The sequence below is a fragment of the Vidua chalybeata genome, chromosome 2 (assembly GCF_026979565.1).
Source record: "Vidua chalybeata isolate OUT-0048 chromosome 2, bVidCha1 merged haplotype, whole genome shotgun sequence".
Classification (NCBI taxonomy): domain Eukaryota; kingdom Metazoa; phylum Chordata; class Aves; order Passeriformes; family Viduidae; genus Vidua; species Vidua chalybeata.
In genome coordinates this window covers 23,535,818-23,549,953 of record NC_071531.1, presented here as the reverse complement: position 1 = coordinate 23,549,953, position 14,136 = coordinate 23,535,818, and the positions used below count along the sequence as shown (strand labels likewise).

The window sequence follows — 14,136 nt, the reverse complement described above, 5'->3', positions numbered from 1 at the left end:
TCTGCAGTCAATATTACCAAGGTTACAGACAGCTAAATCTACATACCAATCTTATGTAAGGTGAACCTACATGGAGTTACCAGTGAAGCATTTGAGGATCTGGGGAACACAGGATGTGATGCATGACAGACCTCTGCCTCCTCTTCTCTGATACCAGTCAGCCACTAGAATAGCAAAGTTATTATTCCAAAGCTGGAGCAACCAACACAAAGCAAATTTTGCTTTATTTATGTTTTACTTCATTTTTTACAGGTATGGGTTGCCACAGTGTGAACTGGAGTTATAGGCCAGCATGGAGAGGAGAAAATTACACTCACAGAGTACCTGGTATAATTGCCTCTTTTTCATGGTTTGTGGAAGGCAAAAGTCTGACATAAAAGTTGACGGCTTAATTTGGCTTTGAAGCAGATTTATTAGTTGCTCTCCACAGGGATTTCTCTGCTTTGCTTAGTCTGCTCTTGCACTACAATAATAAGAGCTGCCTTTGTTCAATACCTGAGTTGTCTCATTCCTCTACAAAGTCAGCATGATATTGGACTATTGGACCTTCTGAGGTCATTCTAGCCAGACTGGTCTTTTAACTCTGTGAATTTAATCTTGATGTCAGCAAGGGGAAGGAGAAACCAACATCACCTAACAGAAGAGGGGCTCTCAATTCTGAGTCATACCAATGAATCCATGTTCATATCATGGTACATAAATCTGGTAAATCAAGGAGAACCCAGAGAGAACTCCACTTTAGAAGTGCCTAAATTCAGAAAGATATAAGAACTAATCCAGAAGCACCAGTAGAACTGCATATATTTGGACTTTACATCTGTCCTTTTCTGTGCAACTTGTATAATTCTAAATATGTGATCCACCAGATTTTTAGGGAGAGGCTTGAAAGCAAAAGAGATCTAACATTCACCCTGTACAGGATCTGAGAAGCCAGTGAAGTTCAGGTGGCCATTATTAAAATGATAGTTGGTACTCTCTTATAGGATGTCCTTTTAGTAGACTAAGAAACAAAGCAGCAGTTCAAATTTCACACAGATACTTCCAGCTTTAAGAACACTTCAAGTCATATTTTCTGTACTGTCAATGGGTAAATGTGGAAGTCTGAAAAAAACCTACCATTTTATGTCAGTAGTTGTGATTGCTAAAATCTGGAGGACTGACCCTAACTTAAGGATTTTCTGCTACAGCTGTCATATTTGTCTTTTGAGCCCAAATGTAATCAAAACCCTAAAAAGTGCATGGTGTGAGAAATTACCTCCTCTAACCATCTCATTGTCCTGTAAAATCACTGCTGCTTCAAGGTCATGTTTATACTGCATTGTAATAGAGAGTCATCAGAAAGAAACATAATAAGAAAGCAGTATGTGTTTCCAGGCTGACTGAATTCTACCTTGAACCTTTTGCACATGCATATGCTTGCTCAAAGGAAGACATTTAGAAATATTGTGAATTTCATCTTAACTACCTCCATTCTTTGATGTAATTCACACAGAAACACAACCTAAATTAGCCATTCCCTTAGATTTATTGTCTATATTCTTGAAACCTTCAATTCTTCTGCTTTTGCAGCCTACTAGTGTAAAGGCTGCAATTAATGATAATCAAGAATAATCAGTTTTCTATACATTATGCCATATAAGCTTTCTACTAATTTCTATCACAGCTATAGAGTTTGTTCACTGTCAATTTGAACTGAAAAAGGTTTTAACAGCTAAAAAGCCTTGCATACTGAGTTAGGATGATACCTCAGTGCACTGAGAAGAAAGAATTCACCAACTCATGCCTCAGAGAACAGAAAGATGACTGAAATAATAAGCAGTATATGTAGTTTGTGTTTTGAATCTGTACTGAGGAAGAAAAACCACTAGTCACTATATAAATAAATCTATTTCATTCTCAGATATATTTGTGATTTTACTGGGAAAGATACTATGATTCAGACAGAATGAAAGCATCATAGAATATGCTGAGTTGGAAAGGACCCATAAGGATCATCGAGTCCAACTCCTGGTCCTGCACAGGACATCCCAAGAGTCACACCATCTATTTGAGAGCATTGTTTAAAAGCTTCTTGAATTCTGACAGGCTGGTGCTGTGACCACTACCCCAGGGAGCCTATTTCAGTGCCCAAACACTCTCTGAGTGGAAAATCTTTTCCCAATATCCAACCTGAACCTCCTCTGACACAACATCAGGCCAGTTCTTTGGGTCCTGTCACTGATCACCGCAGAGAAGAGATCAATGTCTGCCCCTTCTCTTCCCCTCATGAGGAAGCTGTAACTGCAATAAGGTCTGTCTTCAGCCTTCTCTTCTCCAGGCTGAACAGACCAAGTGACCTCAGCCCATACGGCTTCCCCTCAAGGCCCTTCACCATCTTTGTGCCTTCCTTTGGACACTCTCTAACAGTTCAGTATCTTTCTTTTATTGTGGCACCCAAAACTGCCCCAGCACTTGAGGTGAGGCCGCCCCAGCTCAGAGCAGAGCAGGACAATCCCCTCCCTTGCCTGGCTGGCCATGCTGTCCCTGATGCCCTCCAGGACATGGGTGGCCCTCCTGGCTGCCAGGGCTCTGCTGATTCTTGTTCAACTTGCCACTGACCAGGACCCCCAGGTCCCTTTCCAAAGCACTGCTCTGCAGCCTCTCACTCCCCAGTCTATACTCACAGCCAGGGCTGCCCAATCACAGGTGCACAATTTGGTACACGCTCTTGTTAAAAAAGACAAGAATAACAGAAAAGCCCTAAAAATTTTAGCAATTAAATTATTTGCTGAATTTAGTGGCCCTGGTTATATTAATTATGCCTTTGATGGTTATAGAGAAAGTTATTCCACTTAGTTATGCCATTCCACAAAACCTCCAAATAAACTCCACTTTTTAGAAATTTTGCAGGAATGTTCTTCTCAAACTGGCAACTAATTTGATAGTCATAAAATAAAGTCTGCATGTTGCAAGATATCAGAATAAGGTCTTTTCCCAGTCTTATGCTTAAGTATTCTATTTTATTTTGTTTTATGCTCCAGTGTAGCAATTTGAATATGCCCTGGTAGAAAAATGCTAAAGTTGAATTTAAAAAATTTAAAACATTTTTAAAGACTTATTTAAGTTCATTTTTTGTAAAGAACTGTATTATTGCTACAAAGGTTTGCTCGTAAAAAAGAAAAACAAAACAACAGAAAAGGTTTTTCTCTACTGATTTCTGTAGTTCTCCATCTTAATTTTTATCATAATGTAATTTATGATTGAAATGAAAGCATTTTAAAGTAAGTAATATTGAAAGATAGGTACTGAAAAGTTTCCCTATTTTCTCTATTAGTTTCTCTATTACAATATTTGTACTGAAATATTATTGGAAATCAATATGAAGCACAATAATTACACTGGAGATTAAATCAAAAGCAAATTGCATAGAAAATAATTCTGTTCTTGTTCTCTTTTTATTTCATAAGAATAGACTGGGATCTTTGGCCATTGCAGCATTATTTTTTTTAATCAGTGACTTAGAACAATAACCAGAGAATGTCAGCAGTACCTGCTACTCAGTGGATACCATCTTTCACAGAGAGAATAGACTTCTGATTGCTGCCAATTTAGAGTCTTGCATCCCACTGTGGATGTCCTTTCAAACGAATAGGAAGAACTGCCAGGTGCCAATTTGTAGGTTGCTAATGGCTTAACGAACCTTTATTGGCATGACAGCGAATTTGTGAGTGATTAGTCCTTGTGTTTCTTCATACTTCATACTTGAATGCCGGAGCATGCTGTGCTGGTTTCAGCCAGGGCAAAGATAATTTTCTTCACAGTGGCTGGTAGGGGGCCATGTTTTGGATTTGTGCTGAACACAGGGCCAGTAACATAAAGATGTTTTTGCTATCACTGAGCAGAGCTTGCACAGAGCCAAGGCCTGTTCTGCTCCTTGTACAACAACACTGGAGAGGGAGTTTTTGGCTCATGGGAGGTTGGGAGGAGACACAGCCAGGACAGGTGACCCCAACTGACCAAAGGGATGTTCCAGATCATAGGACATCGTGCTCAGTATGTGAAAAGGGGGGAAGAAGGAGAAAGGGTGTACATTTAGAGCATTGGAATTTGTCTTCACAAGTCACCATTGCATGTGATGAGGCCCTGCTCTCCTGGAGGTGGCTGAACACCTGCCTGCCCATGGGAAGCAATTAATTCATTCCTTGTTTTTCACTGCTTGTGTGTGTGGCATTTGCTTTCCCTATTAAATTGTCTCTATCTCAGCTCACAAGTTCTCTTCTACTCTTCTGATTCTCTCCCTGATCCTGCTGGTGAGGGAATGAGTGAGCGGCTGCATGGAGCTTGGCTGCTGGCCATGTGTTGGGTTAAGCCACAACACATGCTCAAGTGAAAAACTTTTTATTATTAAGTGAAAAGGAAGGTCTTATGGGGGAAAAAAACATGAGCATGGAACTATGAATAAACTTAATAGGTTTAAAATGTAATAAAAAAGGAACAGATAGATACGTGTCTATCCGTTCAGATTACACTCTTAAAAAGCTGGATTCTTGTTTAGGAGTAATGGTCTTCAAAATAGATTTTCTTGACATTTTAATTTGCAAAAGCCTTTTGAATAAGTCTGATAGTAATGAATAGTATACATACTGATTTTTCCAACTGCAGAAAGTCTTCATATCATAGTCCACCAAAATAAATATTTGAGAATTTTTAGAATGTGTTCAGAAGTAAATTAAAAAAAAAAATATAGGGAAAATGTGTGTTGTTACAAAGGTTCTCTCATAAACACTATGTTTTACATTTGTGATTCAAGCAACATTTATGATTTCTAGTTAATCAAATGGGGTTTTTTTCGATATGTAGTGTTAAAGTTCAAGAATGGACTTACCTGCATAGAAAACAAGCAACTAAGTACCTACATTTCAGAAATCTGTGATTCAAATAAAAATCCGAAAGTTGAGTTTATAGAAAGTCTCTATATCAGTAAGAAAAAGGCACGCTTTTCAACAAATCCTTTAGGGTGGAACTTACAGACACCCTAAACTATCAAAAGAGAATCACGAAGTTCAAATACATATCTCAGTTTTTATTTTTTCAAAGCTTAAGCATGTGAAACAGGACTGCAAATAGCCCAGGATATACTCCTGTTTTCAAAACAGTTAGTAGCAGCCATAATGATAGCATTGAGATTTTTGTACAACAGTTTACTATTCATTCAACTTTCTACAGTTTACAGTAATGTAAGCAAGACCAGCCAGATCCAATTTGCCTCTCAGGTCCTTCCCCAGGAGAAAGACATGTCAGGCTGGACACTGCTTGAGATCCTTGAGGTGTGTGGACAGAAGGGCACAGAAGAGTCAGCGGGACACACAAAAAATGGCTTTCAAAGCAACCCACAGGCAAAACCAGTGGGCATGCAAAAATGGGTGGCTCACAGCTCCGAGTTCAGTTTTTATGGAAAGAAGGAGAACATAATAACTCTGTTTGATCAAAAGACAGATAAATTACACTTGGTTTGAATCTCTCTACTGAGGGGGACCCAAAATAGAGGGATGCTTTTTCTTTATTTCCCCACTTGGTACAGGCAGAGGATAGCTGTTCAAATCAAGGTAATTCTGGACATATGCAGAGACAAAACTGCAGCTGAAACAAACCAGGAAAATTTCACAGCTAAGAGAAAAGTAGTCGTGGAGCAGAAGCACTCCTGTGGTTAGACAGTCCACATGGAGAACAAAATGATAGATTAAATCTACACCCTTAAGTCTATTCTTCACTTTTTAACATGTCATACCTTTTACGGCGAGTCTTACTTTTTCCAATTAAATAAGTGTTGTATACTAGCAATCATACATTTTTATCAACAGCAAAACATTTAATATTCAGTTCTCAGCTTCACCAAATTACTAAAAATGTAAACACATGGACAAAAAGCACATATGGAATCCTGTAGGAATTCAGATGGATTCAAATTTCATCTCCCTGTGATTTTATGATTGCTTTTGAAATGGGCTGCTTTAATTACTAAACATCTGTTACCCAATAACTAAAGGCAATATGTTTCCCTGTGTCATAACAAAAAGATGCCCTGTGTTGCTGAATTCAGCACACATGGAGCCAAAGAAAGTTAACAACCATGCTGAATCTATAGGATCGAAGCCTTGCCCTGGTTTGAAAGGTCTCTACCTCCTGGGCCTTTGAAAAAGCTTCTTCATCAATGGGTGGATTGAGATGGTTGATTGATGCTTCATTTTCCTTTCATTACAGAGGACAGAGTAATCACCAGCAGCGTGTTGGACAGTCAGCTGCATCAGTGTCATTCAGAGTTACAGACATGATTCCCACTCCAGAATGCATGAATTTGTCTTGTGAAAGCATTCATTTACAGTATATACTTTTCCTTCTTTCCAAAAACCCCAGTTCACAAATTTTCTGTGTACTTCATTAATTTCATATGCTGTGATTAGGATCTTGACTCCACTATTCACTGTCTATTGCTCATGTCTCTTAGGGATTGGACAATAAATATTAAATTGAATAAATTATCATACATGTGTGTTGTGATTTCTTCTACAATAGTTCCCAGCAAATCAACATTTGTAAATAGTTTTAGATTACTGTCTAATGTACATTTTCCTCCTCTGATTCAAGGGAAACACTGTAAAATCCAAAATAGCTCTGTATGGGGAAGTCTCTCTATTATTACATGCATAATGAAATCCATTTGCTTCCCTGGAAAGATAAAAAATAGGCTTTAATTAAGTTTAGAATGAGAGTAAATAGTAATCTGAAATTAAAATATATTAAATAATGCTAGAACAATCTGAAACAAAGCACTACAAAATCTGAGAAATCCTTGATTTAAATTTTAAAAAGGACTGAGTCTGCTAAAACAAGGTAATACAGAGTATGCAATACATTTTTGTTCTGTTCTGGATCTTCTTGACCATTCAGAGTTTTAAATTCCTCAAACTGAAATCAGATTAAATTGATTTTTTGGGGAGGCTCCCTCTTCATGACATCACTACACAGATCATATTAATTGGTGTTACTTGTCTCATTTCCTATTAATTCAGGTTTTGATCCAAGGTTTATTTATTTTTATTTTTTTTTTAAATCTGGGAGATTTCTTTTGTCATGAAGGTTCCTGTGCATGTTAAACACACTACAACTATTTGTCATTTTATCCTTCTCACAGCTGGAATAACTGGTAAAAGTGAGGTTTCCCAAAAGAGAGTGTAAAATCAAGAGTGCATGGAAAACTGGGGAAAGTTATTCAGATTACACAATAAAATTCTGATTTGCCAACTCTGTTTGTATTTCTGGCCTTTATGCCTTTGGTATAATGCATGTATAAAAAGTGTATATATATATATATATATATATATATATATATCCCATGAATTTAATTTTCCTCATTTATTATTAGTTATTATTATTCATTATGATTTTAGCCCTGCCTCTTCAGAAGGCTGTAGCTGCAACCTCCAGTATACAAAAGAAATGCTAATTAAAGTACCTTTGGGAGGAGAATGGAAGGAAAGAAGGTGATATTAAATATTAATCATAAGAAACAAGGCAGGAAGATTTTTAAAGGTGGAAGCGAATAAGAGTGTGTCTGTACCACAGATTATGGTAATCCGTGATGGCACAGAAGATTAATCTGCACTTTCACACAGAGATCCTTCTCTTTTCCTTTATTTTAAACTCAAGATGGAGTTATTTTTGCCTAATTTAAGGAAATTCTGCCTTAATGATAAGGACCTAACATGAGAGATTTAATGTTACACCTGTTTTTCATCTCTTTCCTAAACATTAAACATAATAATGTGCTTTATTACTTTGTATTTCTGTAAAACTCTTCTGTTACTAAAATTCTCTGTCTTTAGTAAACATATTTTTCTATCTTTCAGTCTCTTCTAGTAGCAAAGATTCCTCTGAACTTCTGGCACACAAAAATGCAATCCTCATCCAAGAGTCTGGTGAATTTTAAAAACCAGGCATTGCCATGCTCAGAGCCTTGCTTTCTCACCATTCATCCCTGAACATGCAATACGTGAAAATCAGAAAAGTTGCCTGAAATCAGTTTGACAAGGGGAGGTATCATCAAACCTCTAAAAAAGGTAGTCTGAAAGTCAGAATCCCAACAGCAGACAGGCTATCTGAATATGTTCCCATTATTCTTAATTATAAAGCTGTTTGCCTGGAAGAGTCTATGTTCCACACTGTTGCCTGACAACAGGTTTCATATAATGGAGCCCTGCTCTCACCAACCTGTCACTGCTGCCCACAACTTGCTTCTTCCAGCTTTTCAAAAACAATGCTGCCAATGTTGAAACTGATAGTTGAGGATCAGTTAGTTTGCCCTGAGATGTTTGCCAGACACAGTCAGTGCAATCCACTGTTTTACAGAACATCTATACAATCAACCAAGCTGTTTCTACTGGAAAAAGGACAGTAAAGCATAACCAAGCCTAATGTAATAGAATGCAAAACTAAGAAGTTGGTTAGAAGATTTAAAAACAATGCAAGGAAATAATAAAAAATTGGTTTATTTCTGCTCAGTTTCAGCCTCAGTTTTCTGTTTCAGATTATTTATTTTTTCCACGAATAGGAAGGGTTATTATAAAATCTCTGACACATTCTCCTAACGAAAGTTAATGGTCAACTCATCTGCCAACTTAAATTAAAGATACATTCTTCTTCTGAATGGATTTTGTTTCCCCTCCCCTGAGCCCTCTTTATAGCCCAAAGTTGTTCAGATGTAAATTACAGTTCAGCACCAGCCCCACCTGTACCCCCTTTATGCTCACTTACACACCCTTTTAATTAACATAACTGAAATTTATCATAATGTTGTACAGTGCTTATTAAAATAATTAATGATACTAAACCCTTCCAATATATTGATTATTCCAACCTTTCAAATATCATGATACTACCAATCTCACAATACTATTACATCTTTTAAACAGCTAGAGATACTGGCATCAGAGGAAGGGAAGTGAGATAGGATTTCTTTTTTCTTTCCTACACTATGAAACTCCTTGGCAGTCAATCAGCTGGGGCTAGGACCCAGTCCCGGGAGACTTGCCTTGGCAGTGAACGCTGCAGGTAAAGTAGGATATTGGTAACATCTTCTTTTTAAATCACCTTTTCCTGACATACCGTGGTGAGAGAAAGGAGAGTAAGGATGTCCCCAGCCACCATATGCCAACATTCTATCTCTAAAGGCAAAGTCACACCGGCAACTCTGCAGGGTATGGAAGAAGCTCTGTGAGAATTGAGGAGGACTGACTAAAACAGGGAGTCACTACAAAAGGACAAAGAATCAATGCTAGAGACTCAGCATTATGCTAATACTCACTCACCCTGGTATCGCTACTATTTAGAATCACAATGCTGTCACAGAATCAGCATATTGCTCATCAGAAGGATGAAATGGGCATTAAATAGGTTTAGGGAATCTGCATTTCCCCTTTATAATGCTGATTTGCACAGGAGTACCTCTTTTGTCTCCAGACTGAATTTGATGGCTCTCTGCACTTTGTACCCTGACCTAGCACCACCTGCCAGCCCGGCAGACTTTATGGTACACATCATGACTGCCTTAGGACTGAGAGGTTTTACAACAAAAGATACTTGCCACATACAAAGATTTTCTGACAATCCTACATCTCGAGCAATTCTGCAGGATGACTGAGAAGGTGGGTTACAGAATATACTGAAACATGATAGAAACTAAAGCCAGTCCTTTAGTTTCCTCCATTTTAGATTTCAGGTACAGCACTGTCACGTCCACTTTTAGCTACTGTTTTCAATGTAGCAAGCTTACCTATCAGCTCACATTCCAAAAATCACATATTTCAAAACAGCCACTGTTTCTCAGTGCTGTCAGTGCCAATAACTGCACTTTTGCCTCAGGAGCAATGCATGCCCTTTATTCTCACGAGGCCCAAGTACTAAGGATCCACTTGACTACCTTGTATTTGAAGCAGAAACTCAGACTGAGACTGGCTTAGTTTATTTCCTGAGTGTTGGGTTAATTTCCTAATTGCTTGTAGATTAGTCTCAGCTGATGTGTAGGCTCAGGAAATACTGATTATGGTTTGTGTGTGTTCTAGAAAAGATCTGAGTCCACATGGTAATGCCACATGTAGGTGCAAGCACACCCAGTTCACAGTGGGAAGGAATGGGTTGCAAAAGCCTACTTGGCTACCTCTCCCATTCTGAAGTACATTTATATGACTGATGCCAGCAAGACAAATTTTCTGCTGTCCATTTTTGTTAGGGATTTAATATCTCACAGAAGAAAAATATATAGTATTTAAAGGAAAATTAACCAAAAGGTATTCCCTTGTCAGCAGCAAAGATGTACAAAAATCAGTGTTAAAAAAGACTGCACTCACTTATTCATCAGCTTCTGCTTCTATACAAGTCAACACTGAGAATAATAGTTGCAGAATCTCCCAAAATGATCACTGCTAGTGGTGTGGGTGGATGTGGCCCATCAACAGCAGTAAAAACATATTGCTTTAAAACAGAGAAAATACAGGATGCTGCAAGGAGACAGAGAAGGAGGATTCCCCTTCAATCTCCCTGGGTCAGATAAAATACTAAAGAACAGTTACAAATACAATTAATTTAAAAATATAGTTAATAAAAAAGAGCAAAGACACATCATTTCACTAATTTTTAGCTTATTGAGAAATCAAATGAGCTTATATTTCATTTATAAATTTGATACAAAGCCAGTCACTAGTAAAAATTTCTCAAAGCCTGTTCTAAAATTAATTTTAGAGCAAACTAATGGTCACTCCTGTTAGCATGCAGTAACAGCAATGCATTTTGTGCCCAGTAGCAGCTTCTATAGTAACTTTGGAGAAGACTTTTCATGAATAACAAAGATAATGAATTTATAAGAGTGAAATTCTGACCAGACTCAATTGTGAAATGTCTCTGCATCAGCCACATTATAAATTCATCTTTCTATATATATTAATGGTATCCAATTTATCTCACGTACCAAACCAGAACTACAACTCACCACTTCAAAATGATGTGCTGTCCACTCTGTATAATTTATGATACTTCAGAAAAATTGAACCCCTGAACTTCACTTAGACAACTACTTCTATCCCTTTGTTGTGCCCTCTTTCCACTTTCTATACCACATTTTTTTGCATTTCATTCATATAACTGCAAAACACCTTTCTTAGCTGTCTTTTACACCTATCCAATGCTGTTGATTGTTGAGCACATTGTAAAATATGATTAAATAGAGAAACAGGTTGTAGCAAAAGCCCAACTTCCTCAGCTACACCCCCCTACTTCCATTGGATTACTCCAGGTTCTGTCTAGCCGAGCCTTACGGACTGAAAGCTCATTACTGTTTTGGGGCACTAGCTGTACTTCCAGACCACATCTTCCAGTACAGCTTTGCCTGAAAGGAATCTCCATTACATGCTCCATAAAACACGACCAAACATAGTAAATGAATGTGATATTTATTACAAAAGCATATGTATAATTTGAACATAAATTCTAATGTAGGTGTATTCACCGAGGAGTCATGGTTGTTATGTTCCACTCAGCAACAATATCAGGAAAGCAGCTTTCATGTCTGTGAGTTTAAACTTTGTTGTTGTTGTTCTGGTTTGGGGTTTTTTGGATGATAACAATTCTTAATATAGCATTTTTTACCCCAAAGCAAACAGTCTCTGGGAACATTTGGCTAAAAACACAACGGACAGGCACTTGCAGGTCCCCAAGCTGCCTAAAGGCATCACACATTTTCATAGTGCTGGGAAAGAACCACAGGCAACAAATTCAGGACTATGTTATCAGTGGGCTATTTGATCTCCTTGCTTATGGAGACCTGTTTCATCTGTTTCATCTGTTTCAAGTGCAGGACAACATTCCTGGTTTTCCTCCATTTGACTTTCCTCTGCCTGAGATATCTTCCCTTTCTGCTTACGTTATTCAGTCTCAGCACTCGCTGAACTTTATATTCTGATTCAGGTGCAGCTCAAGGCCAAGTATAGGTAACACTAAACACTGTTGATGCCCTTCCACCAATGCAATAAGCAACCTACATTTCTTCAGTGTGAATGTCAAAAATAGCCTCAAGTATCTGAATTTTACAGAATGTTAAGAGTAATGCCTTGCATTCTGCTTGGTTTTTAAAGAAAGCTGGAGCTATGGGAACATGGAGGAAAATCTTGCTTATAATTCCTGCTAGAAGCAGGAGAGTGGAATGAAATGTGAATTTTATTTACCATTTATGGCAAGGCAAATGATGCCTTGTGCACCCACTTTAAAAGAAGAACATTTTGATTCATTTCTTCTAAAGATCTAAATGTGTAGGACTATACCTGAGTGATAAACAATGGTTTATAGAGCAAATGCACAATAAAATGAAGATTCAGGAGTGAATAAAAAAGGCATACCTAATCAAACTGATAAAAATTAGGCGAAACTTGTCAAGTTCTTTGCATGATGTGTGTCTGTCTCAGAATTTCCCCTTTTTACACTAATGTGATTACAATGAACTGACATAAACTCTGTTTGCAAAGGAGTTGCCAACAACATTGCATCAGTTCTTTTCTTATATCCCTCCCTACCACACAACAGTATGGGGATTTCTGGGGACTTCTAAAAGTTGGGAGATTCTTACTGCAAGGTTTGGTTCACTTCTGAGGAGTAAATTACAAATTCCTCAGGTTACTATCAGCTGAACCAGGGATTCACACAATGCCAGGAAGCTAAAACCAGAACACTAAAGTGTGGTTACATATTTCAAAAGGACATAAACATAATTTCACAGGCAGAAAGATGACTTTATATCTGGTGTGACTATGGGTCAACACAATTTCCTTTCTCTAGAAACGCCAATGTCACTAACAGCAGCATCCCTTACTCCAAATTTTGGCTAAAAATGAGAACCCAATTTTCAAAATAACTTGTGTTAAATTCTATGGCTCATGTATGTATGTGAGAGGCCAGGCATAATCATAGATTCATAGTCCTTATTTGTTTTGAAATATATTAGTTTATATTAATCTCAAAATAAATTCATTAGGTTTCTGAAGGTTTACTCTCCATACCTTATTCATTTCAGTAAGAAGTTGCAATGCAGAAGTTGTTGCAATAGATGCCTGCATATTTCATTGAGACAATCACTTTATGATCAGTGTTTTGTATTTTACCTAGAGATAGATGAGCAGAACAAGAAAGCTTTTCCTCTGAAACTTTTACTGTACAAAGGAAAATATTATACAAGATTAATAATACGTACCTTCTTTATCATCATGACGTATGATTGCATCCTGTATCATATCAGCAAGATTAAAACAAACTCGTTGATTCTTTCCATGTTTCAGCTTCTTCCCGTAGCCCTCCCGTTTCTGGAAAGCTTTTTCTCGCTCGTAGTACGCCTTTATTTGGTCACAGCGCATGCGCTTGACCAGCCGCTGCCGCTGGCCGAGGGGAAGGGACTCCAGCAAGCACTGCTCAATTTCCATCTCATGGGTCCGAAAAACATTACATAGCTGGAAACAGCCTGCAAGGAATTAAACACAAGCAAATTTAGATCTTGCTTTCAAATGTGCCATGAAACCTCCACCAATTATTTTGTTGTTCTAACCATGTGCAAGTCCATCATGTAAGCTCCTCCTACTTGACCAAGGCTGACTACAGAGAGTCTATGTCATTATCATTTACTTTTTGAAAATAACACATCACTCATTCTGTTAAATCACTGATGCATTTTTTAAAAGCTGGCTCAGTTCATATGAACAAATGTGAATAGAAAGAAGTCTGAAAGTGTGAGATGGGCAAAATACCTAAATATTTCAGTACAATTCAAGTGGCTAGTATTTGCTTACAAACAAGAAACTACTGTGAAGACTAATGCTAGTTTGATGCCCATACCTCTTTTTTATTCATTTTCATCTTGCTTTAGGTTGGCAAATTCCTGTATTCAGTGATAAGAAAAATTATCGTATCATCCACATCCATCAACAATGTGCCCACTATCCCGCACTAAGGCGATTCGATGTGGTGGCTACAGATCACCCCATCACTTCTGAATCTCATGTTCTACTTTATGTATATGAAGTTCCTTCATATGGGGGCTAAGGGCTCAAATTTGTAATTTCTAAG

General features: G+C 37.7%; 1 protein-coding gene across 1 annotated transcript in view; it reads right to left on the bottom strand.

Annotated features, from left to right (window-relative positions):
* Positions 1 to 14,136, bottom strand: part of MYO16 (myosin XVI) — a 353,672-nt gene that overhangs the window by 246,671 nt on the left and 92,865 nt on the right. The window contains exon 2 of the mRNA XM_053935810.1: positions 13,271 to 13,534. Coding sequence (XP_053791785.1) covers positions 13,271 to 13,496 — 226 coding nt within the window. The 5' untranslated portion in view covers positions 13,497 to 13,534. The remainder of the gene's footprint in view (positions 1 to 13,270; positions 13,535 to 14,136) is intronic.